This window comes from Phoca vitulina, unplaced genomic scaffold (genome assembly GCF_004348235.1).
Source record: "Phoca vitulina isolate PV1807 unplaced genomic scaffold, GSC_HSeal_1.0 scaffold33, whole genome shotgun sequence".
Lineage (NCBI taxonomy): Eukaryota > Metazoa > Chordata > Mammalia > Carnivora > Phocidae > Phoca > Phoca vitulina.
In genome coordinates, this window is record NW_022589736.1 from 8,104,811 (window position 1) to 8,123,451 (window position 18,641).

The following is an 18,641-nucleotide window of genomic DNA, read 5'->3' on the forward strand; positions in this document are numbered from 1 at the left end:
CTAGAACCCTCAGTTTGTTTTTCAGAGTCCATTGTCTCTCATGGTTCTTCTCCCCCTCCGATTTCCCCCCCTTCATTCTTCCCCTCCTGCTACATTCTTCTTCTTCTTTTTTTCTTTCTTAACATATATTGCATTATTTGTTTCAGAGGTACAGATCTGAGATTCAACAGTCTTGCACAATTCACAGCGCTTACCAGAGCACATACCCTCCCCAGTGTCCAACACCCAGTGACCCCATCCCTCCCACCCCACCCCCCACTCCAGCAAGCCTCAGTTTGTTTCCTGAGATTAAGAATTCCTCATATCAGTGAGGTCATATGATACATGTCTTTGTCTGTTTGACTTATTTCGCTCAGCATAACACCCTCCAGTTCCATCCACGTCGTTGCAAATGGCAAGATCTCATTCCTTTTGATGGCTGCATACTATTCCATTGTATATATATATATATACCACATCTTCTTTATCCATTCATCTGTCGATGGACATCTTGGCTCTTTCCACAGTTTGGCTATTGTGGACATTGCTTCTATAAACATCGGGGTGCACGTACCCTTTCGGGTCCCTACTTTTGTATCTTTGGGGTAAATACCCAGTAGTGCAATTGCTGGATCATATGGTAGCTCTATTTTCAACTTTTTGAGGAACCTCCACACTGTTTTCCAGAGTGGCTGCACCAGCTTGCATTCCCACCAACAGTGTAGGAGGGTTCCCCTTTCTCCACATTTCTCAGCTTTCTGTCTCTCATCTAACTGTCATTGATTTTTTTTTCTTTTTTTATTGAGTTAAAATCACATAATATAAAACCATTTTATTTTTAAAGTTTAATTTTACTTAAATTCAACTAATTAACATATACTATGTTATTAGTTTCAGAGGTAGAGGTCAGTGATTCATCAGTTGCATAGAACACCCAGTGCTCATTACATCATGTGCCCTCCTTCATGCCCATCACCCAGTTACCCCATCACCCACCCACCCCCCCTCCAGCAACCCTGTTTGTTTCCTAGAGTTAAGAGACTCTTAGTGTTTGTCTCCCTCTCTGATTTCACCTTGTAAAACCAACCATGTTAAAGTGCACAATTGAGTAACATTTACACATTCACAGTGTTGAGCAACCATCACCTCTGTCTGGCTCCAAAATATTGTCATCACTCCAAAAGGAAGCTCCATCCCCATGAAGCAGGCCCTCCTCCTTCACCCCTTCCCCCACGCCCTGGCTGTCACAAATCTGCCTTCTGTCTCTATGGATTTACCAATCCTAGAGATTTTATGTCAGTGGACTCATGTGATACATGACTTTTTGTGTCTGCTTCCTTTCACTTAGCATAATTGTATGAGTTTGCTTGGGCTGCTCTAACAAACTATCACGGGGGGCTTAAACCACAGAAATTTATTTTCTCACAGTTCTGGAGGCTGGAAGTCCAAGATGAGGTTTGGTGTTTCCTGAGGCCTCCCTCCTTGGCTTGTAGATGACCACCGGCTGGCCGTGTCCCCGTATGGTCTTTCCTCTGTGTGCACACATGCCTGGAGTCTCTTTGTGTGCCCAAATTTCTGCTTCTCGCAGAGAAATTCATCAAGTTGGATTGGGGCCCACCCTAACCTCATTTAATTTAATGACTTCTTTAAAGACACTATGTCCAAATACAGCGACATTCTGAGGTGCTAGGGGTTAGGGGCCAACATAGGGGTTTTGGGAGAACACAGCTCCAGTCCATTGCCTTGATGTTTCAGGATTCATCCATGTTTCAGCATGCTTCAGTACTTCCTTTTCATGGCTGAAGAGTATTCCATTGTATGGATGGACCACGTTTTGTTTATCCGATACATCCATCCGTTGATAGACACTTGGGCTTTTGGCTCTTGTGAATAATGCTGTTATGCCCACTGTCTCTTTACACAAGGAGGTTCCTGGCATTGGGGGATGATGGGTGGGAGAGGAGAGCCAGGTAGCGTGTGTAATATTGTCCCAGACACTGGGTGGTAAGTGGCTGGGTGCACATTCAGCGTCCAGCCTGCCATATCAGGGTACTGCTGGTGCCACCATCCCCCTGAAGCTGTGCACAGGTGTCTGGCGACGAGCTGTGTTGTTGTGAGCTTGCCGCGGGGACGGTGGAGGGCTGTCAGGCTGCCTGCGTGTTTCGCAGGCTTAATCACTGTCCAGCTGGTTGCACACTATTCTTGGCAACTCTGATCCACGATGATGGATGAGTGATGGCTGAGTAATCATCTTCTTACTGATGAAGAAACAGCCTGAACTATCAAGAACAATAATGCCGGGGGTTGTCCAACTTATCCTCCTTGAACAGACCTGTGTACAATTTATCTAGTGATGCACTCTGAAAATCTTTCACCTTCTGAAAGTCACATAGTCTTTTTCTTAGCAAAAGTGAGTTTTCTCCTGTTTCTTTTTCACCTGTCATTGGAGAGAAAGTGTCATGAGGGTCATGGAAGATCCTTACGCAGGGAGACATCTGGGGTCAGTAGTAGCCATGGTTTCTCTCTACCCAGAGATGTTACATTGGTTGATCTGGGTCTTACCACACTCCTGGATGTTTTCTTCAATCTCTCTTTGTTTTGTATCTGTGTCTATAAAATATCGTCATTGAGAAACTACTCTGGCAAGAAACAAAGCCATGAGTGTTCCCAGGCATATCTCCATGCTGACAATGAAAAGAAGCAAGATGGCAGCGGCAGAGAGAAACCTGGCTGACCCCTCAGCCGTGCCCTCTCAGATGGCTGGCTTGGTGTGGGTCTGGTCCTCAGATTTTTCTCTTTAGAATTGGATTTTAGCAGTGCGTCCAGAGATAGGCAAGCTTTGGGAGACTGAGTCACAAACCAAACTGGTCAGAGAATGGCATGTAAATATAGATTGCCCACTTGATGCATTTCCAACTGTGGGTTGGAGTAGACCATTGAAGGCAGCTCACCTGTGAGTTCTCTGTGAGAGAAGACAAATGGTAATTCTGCGAGAGGAGGTAAGTGGTAGTTCTCTCTGCGAGAGAAGGGGAGTGATAATTAGAAGGCTGCTGTGCATGGTGGACCAGAGACAGGAGAAAGTGGGTTACTGTATTGGCTATTCTCGAAGAGCTAAGGCAGCCTGATACATCGGTGTCTCAATGAATTGTCCATTAATTTATTCTCACTGCAGATGATAACTTTTTTCATGATATGAGGGGCCCCTACTGCTTCATATAGCTCAGTTACGGGTTCCAACATCCAGCTGTTTTTCTGCCCCACCCCCCTCTTGTTTTCAAACCTTCGAGAGAAATTTTCCAGAATAAAGCTTTCTGGTTCACCTTCCTCTTTCAGTTTCACAAGGATAAACATTATTTGGGGGAGGTGTGGAGGAGAAATTGAGAGCCAAGTTGTTTGAAACACATCTCCATGCAGGAGCCTGTTTCTTGAGCTGTCATTCACCCCCTCTTCCTTATAAATCCAGATCAGAGGTTCTGGACCTTATGATTATTTCAGGGTCCCAAGATCATTGCCTGCATGTTATAACCTGTTCTTAACACAGCAACCAGAGGCCAGTCTTTAAACAAGTTCTCATTCGGTCAACCCCTGAGAGCCTACCGTGGGTGTGCCTATGTTCCAGGCACTCAGGATGGAGACATCAGTGAGCATGAATGTATTCATGAATATGGCCTCCCTGTCCTAGCGGGTCATTCGTTATATTGCTCAGTCTTCTTTTTTTATTTTTTTAAAAGATTTTATTTATTTATTCGACAGAGAGAGAGACAGCGAGAGAGGGAACACAAGAAGGGGGAGTAGGAGAGGGAGAAGCAGGCTCCCGCGGAACAGGGAGCCCGACGCGGGGCTCGATCCCAGGACCCTGGGATCATGACCTGAGCTGAAGGCAGGCGCTTAACCAACTGAGCCACCCAGGCGCCCCAATGTATTGCTCAGTCTTCTTATCGCCCTCCAGTGGCTTTCTAGCTTTCTCAGAAGAGGAACCAGCCTTCCAGATGGATCTATAAGGTGCTACTTGATGGGGCTCCACCTACCTCCTCACGTTGAAGCCCTCCCTGTTCCACCCACCCTGGCTCTATCCCACATCAAGATCCCACTCCAGAGCCTTTGTTCCTATTTCCTTTCCTTGGACGGCTCTTACTCCAGATGTCTGGAAGGGAGATCGAAGACGGCTAACATATGGAACGTAAAAGAGCTCAGTGTGTAACAACGTAACGTGGAGATGACGATATTTTGGATTTATGACGTTAACTAAAATATATTACTGATGCTAGTTTCACCTGTTTCTTTCTACTACTACAAAATCTTAAGCTAAGATTGTAGCCCCTACGGTATGGCATAGAGATGTCAGGCTATTGACAACCTGGGTGAAGCAACCATTCTGTAAAAATGTATTACTGACAATAGAAATTTGAGATTTATCTAATAATTTGGATAATGTTGGAGACGTAGGAGTATTTCTTCTTTCTTTCTTTCCCTTTACTAATAAATTAGGACATTCTAAGACCTTTGGCAAGTACACAAAAGCCCAAGGTCTCCTTCACCTCTTTTTTCTTTTTTTTTAATGCTGATGCAGTTTCCTTTCACAAAACTGTTACTTCTTTCTTTTTTTTAAATTTAAATTCAATTAATTAACATACAGTGTATTATTAGTTTCAGAGGTAGAGTTTAGTGATTCATCAGTTGTATATAACACCCAGTGCTCATTCCATCGTGTGCCCTCCTTAATGCCCATCACCCAGTTACCCCACCCCCCAACCCACCTAACTTCCAGGAACCCTGTTTGTTTCCTAGAGTTAAGAGTCTCTTATGGTTTGTCTCCCTCTCTATTTTCCTCTTATTTTATTTTTCCCTCCCTTCCCCTATCCTCTGTTTTGTTTCTTAAACTCCACATATGAGTGAAATCATATTATAATTGTCTTTCTCTGACTGACTTATATCACTTACCATAATACCCTCTAGTTTTATCTTTGTCGTTGCAAATGGCGAGATTTCATTTTTTTTGATGTCTGAGTGATATTCCATTGTATATATATACCATATCTTCTTTATCCATTCATCTCTCGATGGACATCTGGGCTCTTTCCATATTTTGGCTCTTGTGGACATGGCGGCTATAAACTTTGGGCTGTTTGTTCTCCTGCGCCATGGGCCTTTCCTACATCGTAAGGTGAAGGCTCTCCAGATGTGCCTGCTGGAGTACAAAGATGTGTGAATCTCTGCGGGGCTGGCTTTGTTTTCATCTGTTAAGTAGCACCTTCCCTTGTAGGATCATGTGAAAGGTTTTAGGTATGAATCCTCACAGCAGTTTCTGAAGATGATTCTGCATCTTATTTCCATACCATAGCCAAATTCTAAGTCATTTCGAGACCATCATCAAAAACCACTTGGATTCAAGATTTTGTTGTTAGCATTGTTATTGGGAAGGAAATTGCATGTCCCACTTGGAAGGCGATTGAAATGGGAGAGGCTTGAAAGACTACCAGGCTCGTTGAAGATCATGTTTTTTATTCATTGGCTCATTAGCTATGTGATCACAAGCAAGGAATTGAATATTTCTGAGCCTCAGTTTCCTTAACTGTAAGGAACAAAGGGAGGAGTGAGTGAGTGTGTGTGTGTGCGTGCGTGCATGCACGCACACTGGGGGGACACTATGAAATTCCAGAGTAATTCGTAATTCTGGCAAGGACCACATCTTACTTGTCCTTATCCTCCCTGGTACAGTGGCTCTCGGTGAATACTTGTTGAATGTGGGAAGAAATGAGAGATGTTAACTTCGTTCCATGTGTCCTCTTGGACTCAGAGAAAAACTGAAGAACCATGAGATGGATATGAAATTACCAGCTGATCTGCCCCCATTATGTGCAAACGTTTCTTACTATTCCCAAGGGACCTCCCCACAGCCTGCATTTACCTACCACCTCTCTCTTCGTTCCGTTTTTATTCTCAGACATGGACATTTCCCCCTCTGGTCTTAAGTTACAAGCTCTTGGGCGTGGGAGCTTTTTTCTTTGTAATACTCAGCATGAGGCTGGGCACACAACACCATGATGACAAGCTATTTGCCCACCCACTTCTCTTCCCTGGCGGGACCCAAGATCGGTGAGATCCCAGCACAGTTTGCTTCTTGCAGCAGCTGACACACAGTCACTGCTGTGAGTATCTAATAAACGCTAGACACCAGAAGATGGGCAGTGAACTTCTCAAATCGTCCCCCATCCTTGTGCTCCTTTCCCCTCAGGGAAAGACAGGATCAGTGAGGACCTCTTGGAGCCCTCAACTGAACTCTGCACGATTGTCTTTCCCTTATTTTGTTTTAGGCATGCACATTGGGGACAAACTACAAACCCATTGATATTTTCCCGAAGATCTATGCAAAGCCCAGAAATAGAATCCTTTCCCCCTAAATTAAAACACAGCTTGAGCTTGATTCTGTTTTTCCACAGGTACAGGATTCATGCAAATTCTGTTTGTGTATGTGTGTCATTTGCAAGAAGCTAAGATGTTAGGAACATATGCAAATCACCACAGAGTTCTTGACTACCTCTCTGCCAGTTCCCTTCTCCCTCAATGCCTGGATTGACACAATCTGGGTCTTTGTTTTACGCAGGATTTGAGGAAACTGAACTCTCACTGATTTTAAATATTTTGTTTTCTTAAAGCTTTTTATTTGGAAATATAAGAAGTTACAAAATAGTTCATAGAGTCCCATGGACCCTTCACTCAGCTTCCTCTGTTGGGGACATCGTACGTGACTGTCAAATATCAAAACCAGGAAATTAACATTGGTATGATCCCGTGAACTGGACTTTAGGGTATCTGGTTTTTAAAAATCACAAATATTTTGAAGTCACAAGATAATACTTTTAAAACACAAATAGTTTATGTCCTGGTCTTGGGTGAGGAGGTCGACCAGGAGTATAAGATACTCTGAGAGCAGTAGCTAGGCTTGATGCTGGGTAAGAAACACCGACAGGCAGTTTTAAGAGCCTGGTCCCAAGCTCAGGGGCGTGCCCTAAGTAAAGTGGAGAAACACAGCCTGGGCGGAGGGAGATGGGAATTTGCTGTAGGGTTCAGTGGGACTTGGGCAGCCCACTTTTCATCTGTTCACCCAGACCTCCGGCTGTGGCCACTGAGGAACATTGTCACAGCCTCATAATGAGACATGTAAGTCCACTTGATGGGAGACAAGTGTATGACACTGGCAGAAACAAAGCGATTTTTTTTTTTAATAGTTGCTTTTTTTTTTAAGACTTTTTTTGTTTTATTTGACAGAGAGAGACACAGCGAGAGAGGGAACACAAGCAGGGGGAGTGGGAGAGGGAGAAACAGGCTTCCCGTGAAACAGGGAGCCCGATGCGGGGCTCGATCCCAGGACCCTGGGATCATGACCTGAGCCGAAGGCAGATGCTTAACGACTGAGCCACCCAGGCGCCCCACAAAGCGACTTTTTAAATAGACTTTATTTTTTGGAGTTTTTGGTTCGCAGCAAAGTTGCGAGGAGCGTGGAGCGCTGTCGTATATCCCTGCCCCACACGTGCACAGCTTCCTGCATTGTCCACATTACTCGCCAGTGGCGCATTTTGACTAAGGATGAACGTGCGCCGACGCGTCATCATCTCCTAAAGTCCCTAGTTTACCTGGGGGCTCACTCTTGGTGTTGTGCCTTCTAGGACTTTCGATAAATGTGTAATGACGTGTATCCACCATTATAGTACCCGACAGAGTAGTTTCACTGCCCTGCATCACCCCGTGTTTCTCCTGTTAACTGTTTCTCTCCCCCAGCCTTTGGCAAACCATTGATCATTTTACTGCCTCCATAGTTGTGCGTTTTCCAGCATGTCATGGAATCATACCATGTGGAGCCTTTTCAGACTCTGCATAATATGCACAGAGGTCTCCATATCTTTTCATGGCTCGATGGCTCATTTCTTTTTTAGTGCTGAATGATACCCCGCTGTCTGGATGGCCCACCGTTTATTTATCCATTCACCTCCAGAAGCACATCTTGGCTGCTTCCACTTTTTGGTGATTATCAATGGAGCTTCCGTAAACCTCCCTGGGCAGGTTGTGAGTTGGGTTTTCTACCCCCTGAGGTGGCATCGTGCGGGCATCTGTGTCTGTGTTCCCATTCATGTACGAGTGACAAACATAAAAAATCACCCTCTCTCTTGTTTTTGGGTGGATGGTGAGGTAAGGCTTTATTTCAGTCTTTTATTTGGTGTCTCATTTCACTCTCTCAGACATGGGATTGTTAAAGGAGCAAATGACGACACGTTGTGTCTAATTAACAACTTCTGATGGCTCCCAGCCTGCCGCAGCTTGTCCTCTCATTCTCTCGCTGGGGAGGAGGTGGGTATGGCATGGTTTAAAGGTTGCAGTCTGGCTAGCTGGCACAAGATCTTGCAAGTGGGGTTCGCTTCTTGCTGTTGTTTAGCCCCGTCGGGGAACGGGGGTAAGGGTTAGATGACGTTGGCCAAGAGGGAAGAGCGTGTCATGGAGAAAACCGTTCCCACCATCTTTCTCTGAGTCTCCGCCTCGCTAAAGAATTCTCTATAAGCACCTGCACCAGGCATTACTGTGCAAGAAGGTCTTTCTCTGTTCTTTTCTGTCCGGCAGCTCAGCGGTTCTGGGCGAGAAGGTCTGAGGTACAGTGCAGTCTTCCCCTTCACCAGACTCCACTCAGCACCCTGGGGTTAAACTGTGCCCATCACGAGTCCCCTGGGGAACTATCAGATGTCTGTGTCAAGTCAGGGAAAAGATTTAATAACTGGCAGTCTTGACCTTTGACCTAGTTCCTTAACCCCTCTCATCTCTAAACTTCCCCTTCCTCCATTAAAACAAAGGGCTGACTCATCTGGAAGGTTCCATCTAGCCTTACTTGTGCCCTGGACCATGGAATCTTCCCTAGTACTTGGAGCTGTCCTGTCTGCCAGATCTCACTTTATTACAGACGTTTTTATATCCTCTGCAGCCGTTTCTGAAGGACTGCGCGTCTAATCACCAGATTGGTGACAGGGGAGTTGGTAGAGGATGGACCCATTAGCAGAACTAGGGAAAGAGTTAGGAGGATGTCTAAATCAGTAAACTCTGAACTAGTACATTCTTGGAATTCAGCCGCAGTGGGGTTGTTTATAAACGGTTTTGCAGTGAGGCAATTTTGTCCTCATAGGCACACTACCCTAATGGACTTGAGGGTTGTGAATGCCACACCCGTTCTAGCTGTCCCCTTGCTTTATTCTCAAGCGTGAAGTCTTCCTTGAACCCCACCTATTCCCACATTGTTTGCACTTAGACCTCAGAAGCTAGGGGGTTAAGTGAACTTCCGTTTGCCTGTTCCCCCATCAGGTGCAGGCGGTGATGAGGAAGAATTTCCTCTTTACTCCGGAGCCATGGACACACAAGCCCAAGGCATTGTGGACACACAGGCAGGGCAAGTGAGGGGTCTGGTGGCTGGTGCCAGTGCTTACTGCCCCCTGCTCTCAGACCTGGACCCTGCCAGACACATTATCTAGGTCAGGACGTTAAAGACGGGCCTCCGTTAGGGAGGACCCCACTCTCCCTGAGCTGAAACCCACAGCTGTTTGCAAGCTTAGAGGTTGGAAGAGTGCCACCTCGCCCCGTGCCCTGGCTGTGTGCAAAAAACCCGATGGGATAGTAGCAGGCACACAACCAGGCACTCCGATTCTTCCGATTCTTCCCGGAGAGGCAAGTGTGCAAGCATGGAGGGGTGCAGCCACTCGCACGCGCACAGCGGGCCCCCTCCCTGACCCCAGCGAACCCCAGCCAGCAACTTTCCCGAGGGCTCCAGCGCTCGTTCGCTGCTGTTTTTCTCTGGATCAGCCCACTCTTGTTTCAAGAGTGGAGGGGGACTCTCCCTGGGGCGTTATAGGGTGTCATCTCTGGCATTTGCTCCCACTGCAGAAAAACAAGTCCCATGCAATGCACTCGGGTTTCTGAACAGCTGCCCGAGCGCCGAAACCAGACAGTCAGCAAAGCTGTCAGAGGGAGAGCAGGGACTCCCGGGGAGGGCCGCGGCGGGGGGAGGGGGGCGGCTGCCCGGAGCGCAGTCGCGACGCGGGGTGGGGGTGGGGTCCGGGGTACCCGCGCCGCGGGCTACGTTGGGGCGCTCGCGGCCCCTGGGCCGGCTGGGGTGCGGAGAAGGGGGGGGAAGGGCCTGGCTGGGCGGGGGTGCCCGGAGTGGGGGTCGGGGACACCCGCGCAGTGGGCGACGCTCGACACTCCCGGCCCCTGGGCAGGCTGGGGTGCCGGGAAGGGAGGGAGGCCCGGGAGGGAGGCCCAGGAGGGGCGGGGCGGGAGCAGCTGTGCCTGCCGCCAGGGAGCGGGCGCGGTCCAGCGGAGCCGAGCGGGACGTGAGCGACGTGTGGCAGGCTCTGCGCAGACTGTTCTAGAGCAGTGTGGATTTCAGGGAGCGCCGCCTTCTTCCTTCCAATCACAGCACAACCTCAGAGTGAGCTAGGCACCTCTGCAAGGCAGGGCACCGCTTCGGTGCTGATGTACGGCGTGCTAAAGCCACATGCGTGGAAGACCACTATGCGGGCGGCAGTCCCTGCTAAAAGCACCCCGGATCTTCACAGGGTGGGCACTGGCCTGACCACACGACTGTCCCATGTCACTAGCTGGTGCAAAACTCCGAGGACCGTGGAGGCAGGAAACACACACACACACACACACACACACACACACACACGCAAAAAAAAAAAAAAAAAAAAAAAAGGCGAGGAAGGGATGTGAGCTGTGCCGGATAAATGTCATTAATTTTAGGGGTTTGCCTAATTAAGGTGCCACCTCCCAATAGTTTCCCGGGGCTTACAGTCAGGTAATGAATTGCAGGTCGGAATAGGCTCTAGTTTTACTTACTCTTCTACTCAGAGAGATTAAGGTATATTGAAAATACTGTAAGTGGTGACAGCGAAGACCAAGATGACTCGGTCCATTTCAGTCCGGCCTCCGGGGCTTTCCTGTCCCCTTCTGGTGCCCAGCCCCTTGGGCCTCTCAGCAGACGCTGGGGGGGGGGGGGGGGGGAAGACCGGGTTCCAGGTCTTAGGGCTGGGAGCTGGGGGAGCAATGTGCAGCACAAGTCAAGTTTTCTAAGGGATTTAGGAAAGTGGGCGCGGTGAGGAAGGACGACCAGGGAAGCCCCCTCCCCGTGGGTGGCAGGGGTCGTGCTGGATGAGACTCACAGGTATTATCAGGGAGCAGCTTTGGCAAGGGGTGACCCAGAGACCTATGCGACACAGGCGCTCTCGTCATCTCCCTTCTGGCTTCTCTCTAAGGTAGCAGAGACCCCCACCCCCGAATCCCCCAACCTCTCTCCAACCTGTAGCCCTAAGCCCGGGTCTTCAACTTGACTGTGCCTAACCTGGATCGCGTGTTAAGAATGTAGAGTGTTGGGGTCTCATGCCCAGAGAGGCCGAGTCAGTAGGATGCATCCAAGGTAATTCGGCTGCGGGGGTCCACGCACCACACTGGACGGCTCCGCTTCTTTCTTCCCAGCACCAGTGAGGTGATTATTCTGGGAAGCTGTGCCAGTCATCTTTAGAGGACGTAGGAGGAAGCTCAGAGAGTGGGACTTTTCAGCCAGAGCTGAGTTTAGGGCGTCATCAGAGGGATTGAAGGAGCAAGGCGCGCTGCTGTGGCCGACCTGCAGGGGGCGCCAGCAGGTCACCTCCTGGCTTGCCCACCCCCACGTGAAAGAGGGCTGGATCTCGGAGAATGCGTCTCCGCCCCGAGGCTGACGTCTGCGTAGCTGCCGGTCCCGACTCTTAAAAGCCCGGGCGCCGAGCTAGGCATCCTAGCAGAGCTGGAGAGGCGACGAGCGGGAGGCAAGGCTGTTGGACTCGAGCTGGCACCCGGGGACCGCGGCTGTCACTGCGCTCCGAGCATCCTGGTGGCTTCCCGAGTAGACGAGCCCGGCCCTGCGGCAGCTGCGGGTGCAGCCCTAGCACCCTGCCCTCTCGCCGCTCTCGTGGAGCCTCACGCCCCGGACGAGCGTTCGTGATTTAGCACAAAGCACGTTTCCAAAAAGCGCACGGGAGAGCTCCCGCGCCGCGCTCCCGCGCACGCACCCCCCCTTCCCCTTTGTTTCGGGGGTCGACAGGCTGCTCTCCTCCCCAAGTCTGAATTCTTCGCGGGGGGCGGAGGGCCGCCGAGTCTAGGCTGTGAAGATGCCCTTGGAGCTGACTCAGAGCCGAGTGCAGAAGATCTGGATCCCCGTCGACCACCGCCCCTCGCTGCCCAGATGTGAGTGCAGATTCGCGCGGGGGCCGGGCTGCAGGGGAGCGCCGCGCCGCGTGGAGAGCCCGGCCATTGTGTGGCGGGCGCTGGCGGGGCGCTGTAGTGCCGACTCCGCTCCTCCGGCGCGCTCGTGCCGGGCCCGGCGCCGCCCTCCTCGGCGGGTCCCTGCGGGCCGGGGCCCGGCGCTTCCCGCTCCTCCCCGCGGACGGGCGGGTCCCGTAGCTCTGGCCGCGGGGCGGAGACCGCGCGGGCTGGGGCGCGGGCGCTGCGCCTCCTCGGGCCGGCGTCGGGGGCGCTGTGGCCCGGCCCGCCGCCCCGCCGTGCTCCGCTCGGCTCGCCGCGGGAGCGCAGAGGCACTCGGAAACTCCGAGCGCGCCCCGGCCTCCGCTCCGGAGCGCCGGGAGCGGGACGCGCAGAGCCCGGCGGGAAGCCTACGCTGCGCGGACGCTGGGCCAGGGACGCCCGCGTGTCCCCCAGCCGGAGCCGCTCTCCCGGGCGCCTGCCGGGCCAAGTCCCGGCCGAGGGACGCGGCGGGTCTTTCCCCACCCTTTCTCTGCCTTCGCTCCCTCCCCTGCTCTCTGCCTTTCTCTCTCCCTCCTCTCCACCTCCGTTTCCGTCGCCCCTCTCTCTCGCTTTCCATAGTTCTATCCCTTCTCTAAATTTCTATCCCGTTTCTCTCTTCTGCGTAGTTTTAATCTCTTTATATTTCTGTCTGCTCCCTCTCTACCTCCCTATCTCCTCGCTCTCTCCTTTTTTCTTCAGTATATTTTCTTTCTTCTTCTCCCGGCTTCTACCCCCAGTTCCTGTGCTGGGGGCGAGAAGAGAGCTGCCTGGAACCAAGCCTGTGCTCCTGGGGCTGGGGAGGGTCCGTGGATCAGTGACCGCACAGTTGGCAGCATTATGCGCGCGGGTGAGCTACACACAGACACACACACACACACACACATACACACACACAATCCACCGTGCTTGAAATTTGCTGGCAGTTCACCTTCCTGCCCTGTCATGGGCCATAAATGCTTTGGAAAGGTTTACCTTTCATCTTGGGCTCTGTCCCTAAGCTGCGGAGAGAGGCACCTATTAAAAGGGTGGTCCGAGTGGTTTGAAGGCAACACCTGCTCTCCAGGTAACGCACCCGGGAGCCTACCGGGTGGAGGGTGGATGGGGTGAGTCGAGTGCTGGGTGTTCTGCCTCAGGCAGGCTCAGGTTACCTGAGAGGTAAACATGGGATCCTGTGTCCAGATCCTCAAAGCGGCTTCTAGGCAGTGATGGTCCCTGAGCGCCAGGCCCCCTGCTGGCCTTCTCTGCTGCCACGTTTCTCAGGGGATGGTCACTGAGGCCATGGTGACATCTTGCCACCTCAGGCTTTGCCCAGGTCTGAATCACCAACCAACAACCCCCCCCACCCCCCGTGCCCCAGACAGGAGGCGGAGAGAGCTGGCTGTGCGGTGCTCCTAGGTCATCCTGGTGATGGGGACCTGGCAAGGTGCTCCAGACACTGGGGGCCGCTCCTCCACCAGCTTACCCCCTCTGCCGGACCTGGGGTTCTCGGGGTCCCAGAAGCCTTAAGAACTGGTTTCTTTGCAAGGTAGCCAAGGGCCGGGGCTTTGCAGGTCTGTTTCTTGCTTTCACATACACTCTTAAATAGCTTTCTGCGCTGGGGCTGACCACAGTATTCCCCGATTGGTAGTGGGGAATGCAGTGCCCTAAATCGTGAGGGAGATGTGGCCGTGGCAAGACACAGAAACAACCCCACCCTTTTTGACTTTTGAATAAAACCAGTATTTCTGGAGCACTTTGTAAACTGTAATTGGTCATGCAAATAAAGGTTGGTTCTCTGTACGTACACACGTGTGTTTGTAGGTAAGTGTGTACACACGTGCACACATTTAGTAGTCCCCCGAGGTTCATGGTGGAGGCGTGAGGTTCCGTGTGGGGGCGCTGAGATTGGCTGGCATTCGCTCAGTCGTGTGAATCGGAGACAGACAAGTGTGCAGCTATGCTTCCTTCCTCCCGGCCTCAGAGACCCATCCATTAGACGCTATCAGTCTGCACGTCTCGCACGCAGATGAGAGATTTGCCTAAAATCCCTGTGAGAACCATTAGAGCTTGGTGTGTGCCTGGGGTGGGGGGGCGGGTGCTAAAGCTGGTGGATTAAGTCTCTTGTCCCCGCCCACTCCTGGAATCCCTCTGTGTGGTTCTGGGGTGTAGTCTCAGACACATTCTTCCTTATAAAAATATCTGCAGCCTGGATATTTATTACATGATCTTATTTCAAGTAGTGGTGTCTTTTTGGGTTTATATAGTCATATTTGTTTCTCAGCAGAATGGGGAAAAGAGGGTATTTCTTCTTGGGGCATCTTTCCTGGTTCCCTTCCCTCCCCCATCACCTTTCACCCCTTCTTTAATGGTATTTGGAAACTTGGAATGATTTTCTTCCTTCTAAACCTGTTGCCATCTTTCTAAGTGGTGTCCTAATTAAGGGTTTTGAGGCAGATTCCTCTGAGCTTTTTTAATTAAATGATGGCATGGTGAACATTACTGTTCATGTACAAAGAACAGTAAAACAACAACAGAAAGTTCTAGATGGGCTAGTTGGACGATATTTCTGTGTCTAACGCACATCAGTTGGGTGCCCTGTTGATACACCCATGTTGTGGCAAATTCTTACAAAACCTGCAGTGTCCTTCAATTGCAAACTGTAATAGGACTTACTGACCAGCATGCAATCGATAAGGAAGTAAATGACTGACTGGTAAGGGCCAGCTGTGCGTTTAGGACACTATCACTCAAAGTTGAGAGCCCCTGTGTGGGAATCCCGACTTTTTTGGGTGAGGTATTTATCCACTCAAAACCTGAGTCTCTACAATCTAGCTCATAGGTTATGCCCCGTCTCCTGATAGACTTTCATCCTAGTAGGGGCTCAAACCCATGGGGGCGGGGAGGGGGCATTCCAACTTGAAGAAAGAAGGGAGGGGGGGATGTTCAGGAGTCATCCCAACCTTATCTTTGAGAGGCCACTACAGTTTGTAGCAGGGATTCTCAGCCCTGGCTGCATGTTAGAGGTATTTGGGGGAGATTTGGGGGGAAAGAAATCCATAGTGGTGAGCCCAAGCCAAGTTGGAAGTGCTGCAGATGGGGTTTTGGGTTCAGCCACTGGTTGAGAACCGCCAGTTGAGTTTCAGGTGAAGGATTTCAGATGAGAAAGACCTAGGTGAGCCCCAGTTCTGTCCCTCACTCCGTGTGCAGTGGGACCCGTCTTCACCTGTGGGTCTTGCTTCCTCGTGTCTAGAATGATGGAAACCGTAACAACTCCTGCTGACGGAGGCTGCTACAGGAAGCATTTTTTACACCCATCCCCTTGTAGTTCATCCTCCCGAGAACCTTGATGAAGCATCCCTCCATTTCATGGGCAAGGAGGCTAAGACGCGGAGAGCTCAAGTAGCTTGGCCAAGGTCCAAGGAAGTGGTGGGGCCCTGCCTCGAACACTGTTTATTTGACTCTGTGCTCTGTCCTCTCAGCTGTGTGGTATTGCTTGCCTCCCAGGGTTGTCAGATGATTCACTCAAATGCCCAGTTCCTCCCTATTGCCGGCAGAGACCGTGTCAGATTAGGAGGGCCATTCGTTGGACAAGGGTTAGTTAGGCATGAGTTACAGCATGCATGCAAAGTAATGGATGATTTGATATCCAGCAGTGGGACAGAAGAGCTTTCTGGACCTCCCTTCTCTTACCCCAGGGCCAAGTAGGTGAAACCTTCCCAGCGAGCTCTTCTGAGGTGGGGGGTTGGGGGGGGTCACAGAGGCCTTTGTGGGCAGTGCTCGGTTTGCTCTTGCAAACGTTCCTGTAGATACATGGCAGGGGAGACTCCTGCCGGGACTGTCTGGGAATTGACCCCGTCCGCATCCGCAGCTTGCCCTCTGTCTGAAACACCCCTTCTACTCGTTTCCCTGGAACTTTGCATTAAAGCATGATTACCTGCTTGCGGAGAAGAACACCAGTGACTTAGCATCTTTTGCAGTTGGCATTTTGGTGGGGTGCCTTTGGGTGGAAGGAGGCATGGGAGCAACAAAAAGTGTCTTCCAGTGGTTTCTTTTCTGAGCATGGGTTGTGGGCGTCGGTGTGGTGGGTGAGGACAACTGCTGAGTGCCTGTTGGTGTCCGTGCGTTACACGCTCCCCGAGAGGCAGGTCATTGAATCTGGGGAGTAGGGCCGGAACTGGAGCCCTCGAAGGCAGCCTCTGTGCAGGGCGAGGGGCTTTACCCTGGCCCATCCAGCTGACCATTTTTAGGACCGGCCACTCAGGTCGCCCCATCGTCTGCTGCTCACTGCCCTCAGCAGCCAGCGTCTTGGTTGTCACTTGCTTTGCCATATCCGCTGGTACAGCAGTGCGCCTGGCTGTGGACAGTTAGCCCTTAGCTCAGGTGCTCCCCAGGGACGCTGACTCTGACTGCCCAGTTCACACTCACCCCGTGGCCATGCCCAGCCCCAACGCCAGGGCTCCACGCAGACGTGTGCGCTGCTTCCTCATGGCGTTCAGCACGCTCCGAAATGACTGCCTCTGTGTGCTATCCTTTGTCTCCTCCCCACACCACCCAAGACCAGGGGCTTGTCCGCGCAGCGCCTGGGCCACATAATGCTCGGCGCTCACAGGGCACCCGGCACGTGTGTCTGTTGCGTGAATGAATGAATGCAATGACAGGAGTTGAGGGTGGGCTCCCAGAACTTGGTGACTTTCTGTGAGCTCTTGCTCAAGTGTCAGCCTTAACCCCGGATGAGGCTTTTTTTTTTAATTTTTTATTTATTTATTTATTTATTCTTTAAAGATTTTATTTATTTATTCATGAGAGACAGAGGCAGAGGAGAAGCAGGCTCCCCGTGGAGCAGAGAGCCTGAATGCAGGACTCGATCCCAGGACCTGGGATCATGACCTGAGCCGAAGGCAGACGCTTAATTGACTGAGCCACCCAGGCGTCCCTGGAGGAGGCTTTTAGCTTGAGCTCCATCCCCCTCCCCCCACAAACCCCAGTGAAGGTGTTTACAGTCTGTGAACCCAGCGGTCTTTAAACAACTGCTTCTTTCACCCTTCAGCATAGCAAACATATGTGTATTCCCTTAAACATGCTTACGTGGACATCTGAATACATCCGAGTATAAAAACTTTGGGGGGGGGTCAAAAAGAAGTTAAAATGTTAAACATTTATGTAAGGTGAAATGAAACACATATGAACTTCTGGGAAAATTTTGTTTTAAACTCCACACATATCTTCCCTAGCCCCTGTGCTGTTGGGGGAGAAGAGGAGAGAGCAGAGTGCCAGGGAACGTGGTAGGAGAGGTGGAAGGAGGCGCTCGTCTTCCGTGGGTTAAAAAGGTCTGCAGAGAAGAAGAAACTGAGGGTCTAGGGGGAACTGAGGCAGGGGCAGGTGATGATAGCATTAAGGCACTTGAGCTCACCTGTGGGTTTAAAAAAAGGGCAGGGAGGGGTGAAGGAGAGTAAGACTCAAAGTTTAGTCAAAAGGTTTCCCTGCTCTGAGACCCGGCCCCTCTCACAGCTCCACCGAATCTTGTGCAAGAAGCCAAAGGAATAGGGAGAATGGCTTCTGCTTTGCCGAATAAGAGAGGGATGATTTATTCGGGTTTGAGGTTCAACTTGAATTCTTGGCTTAAGATATTTACTCTGCCATGTCGTTATGGTTTTTTTCCTCCCAGAGCATCGACTGCCAGGGATTTGTGCATATGATTACTTGGTAGTAGAACTAATCCCCTATTTATAAATCGGTCAGCCTTTGTCTCCACTTACTTGGCATGAGTCCATCAGAAGTATTCCATGCGTGTGCACAGCTGGTGGGGGGGCAGAGAGAGAAGAGAGAGAGTGTGTGTGTGTGTGTCCATTGGTCCTGGCATATTTGGATGCTCTTGGGAGCAGCGGCATGGTGGAGACAGATCCGACTGGTGGAGAGCCAGAGTGGCTTGCGGGAAGGATTAGAGTAAAGGTTGTTTCCAGGCATAAGCGAGAAGACTTTGCTCTTGAGTCACCTGCAGCCGCCACAATGCAAACAGTAGGGTGTGTCTTACGTCCTCGCTGGTTTTCAGGAAGGCCATCACTTTTCTCTTCTTGCCCCTCGGACTCAAGAAAGCCCATTGGTGCTTCTTTGCTCTATTTGCGTACTTCTGCTGGGCAGAGAAATGCCTGTTTTCTACAGGCTTGTTTGTCCCCAGTTCCTGGGAGCTGGGGAATCCCAGCCAAGCGCTTTTGTGGCTCCTGAATGTCTCCTGGCCCCTGATGGCCTTTCTTCCTCCTCACTCTGCATGGAGAAGGTCGCTGATGGTCTAAAACATGAAAGAAGAAACAGCCCCCTCTATGCTTTGTTTCCTTCCTCCTTGCCCCCAGCCCACAGGTCCAGGGGGCAGA

The 18,641-nt window shown here is 50.9% G+C and overlaps 1 protein-coding gene across 5 annotated transcripts in view; it reads left to right on the forward strand.

The window, feature by feature from the left end:
• The window catches only part of PFKFB3 (6-phosphofructo-2-kinase/fructose-2,6-biphosphatase 3), a 78,370-nt gene that overhangs the window by 38,820 nt on the left and 20,909 nt on the right, over positions 1–18,641 (forward strand). Inside the window, exon 1 of one of the 5 annotated variants that reach the window (XM_032425537.1) lies at positions 11,737–12,237. The exons of 1 other annotated variant lie outside the window; for it this stretch is intronic. In XM_032425537.1, the coding sequence (XP_032281428.1) occupies positions 12,162–12,237 (76 nt within the window). In that variant the 5' untranslated portion in view covers positions 11,737–12,161. Of the gene's footprint in view, positions 1–11,736; positions 12,238–18,641 lie in introns of those variants that run through there. 3 more of the 5 variants (XM_032425539.1, XM_032425540.1, XM_032425538.1) reach the window with 3 other exon arrangements.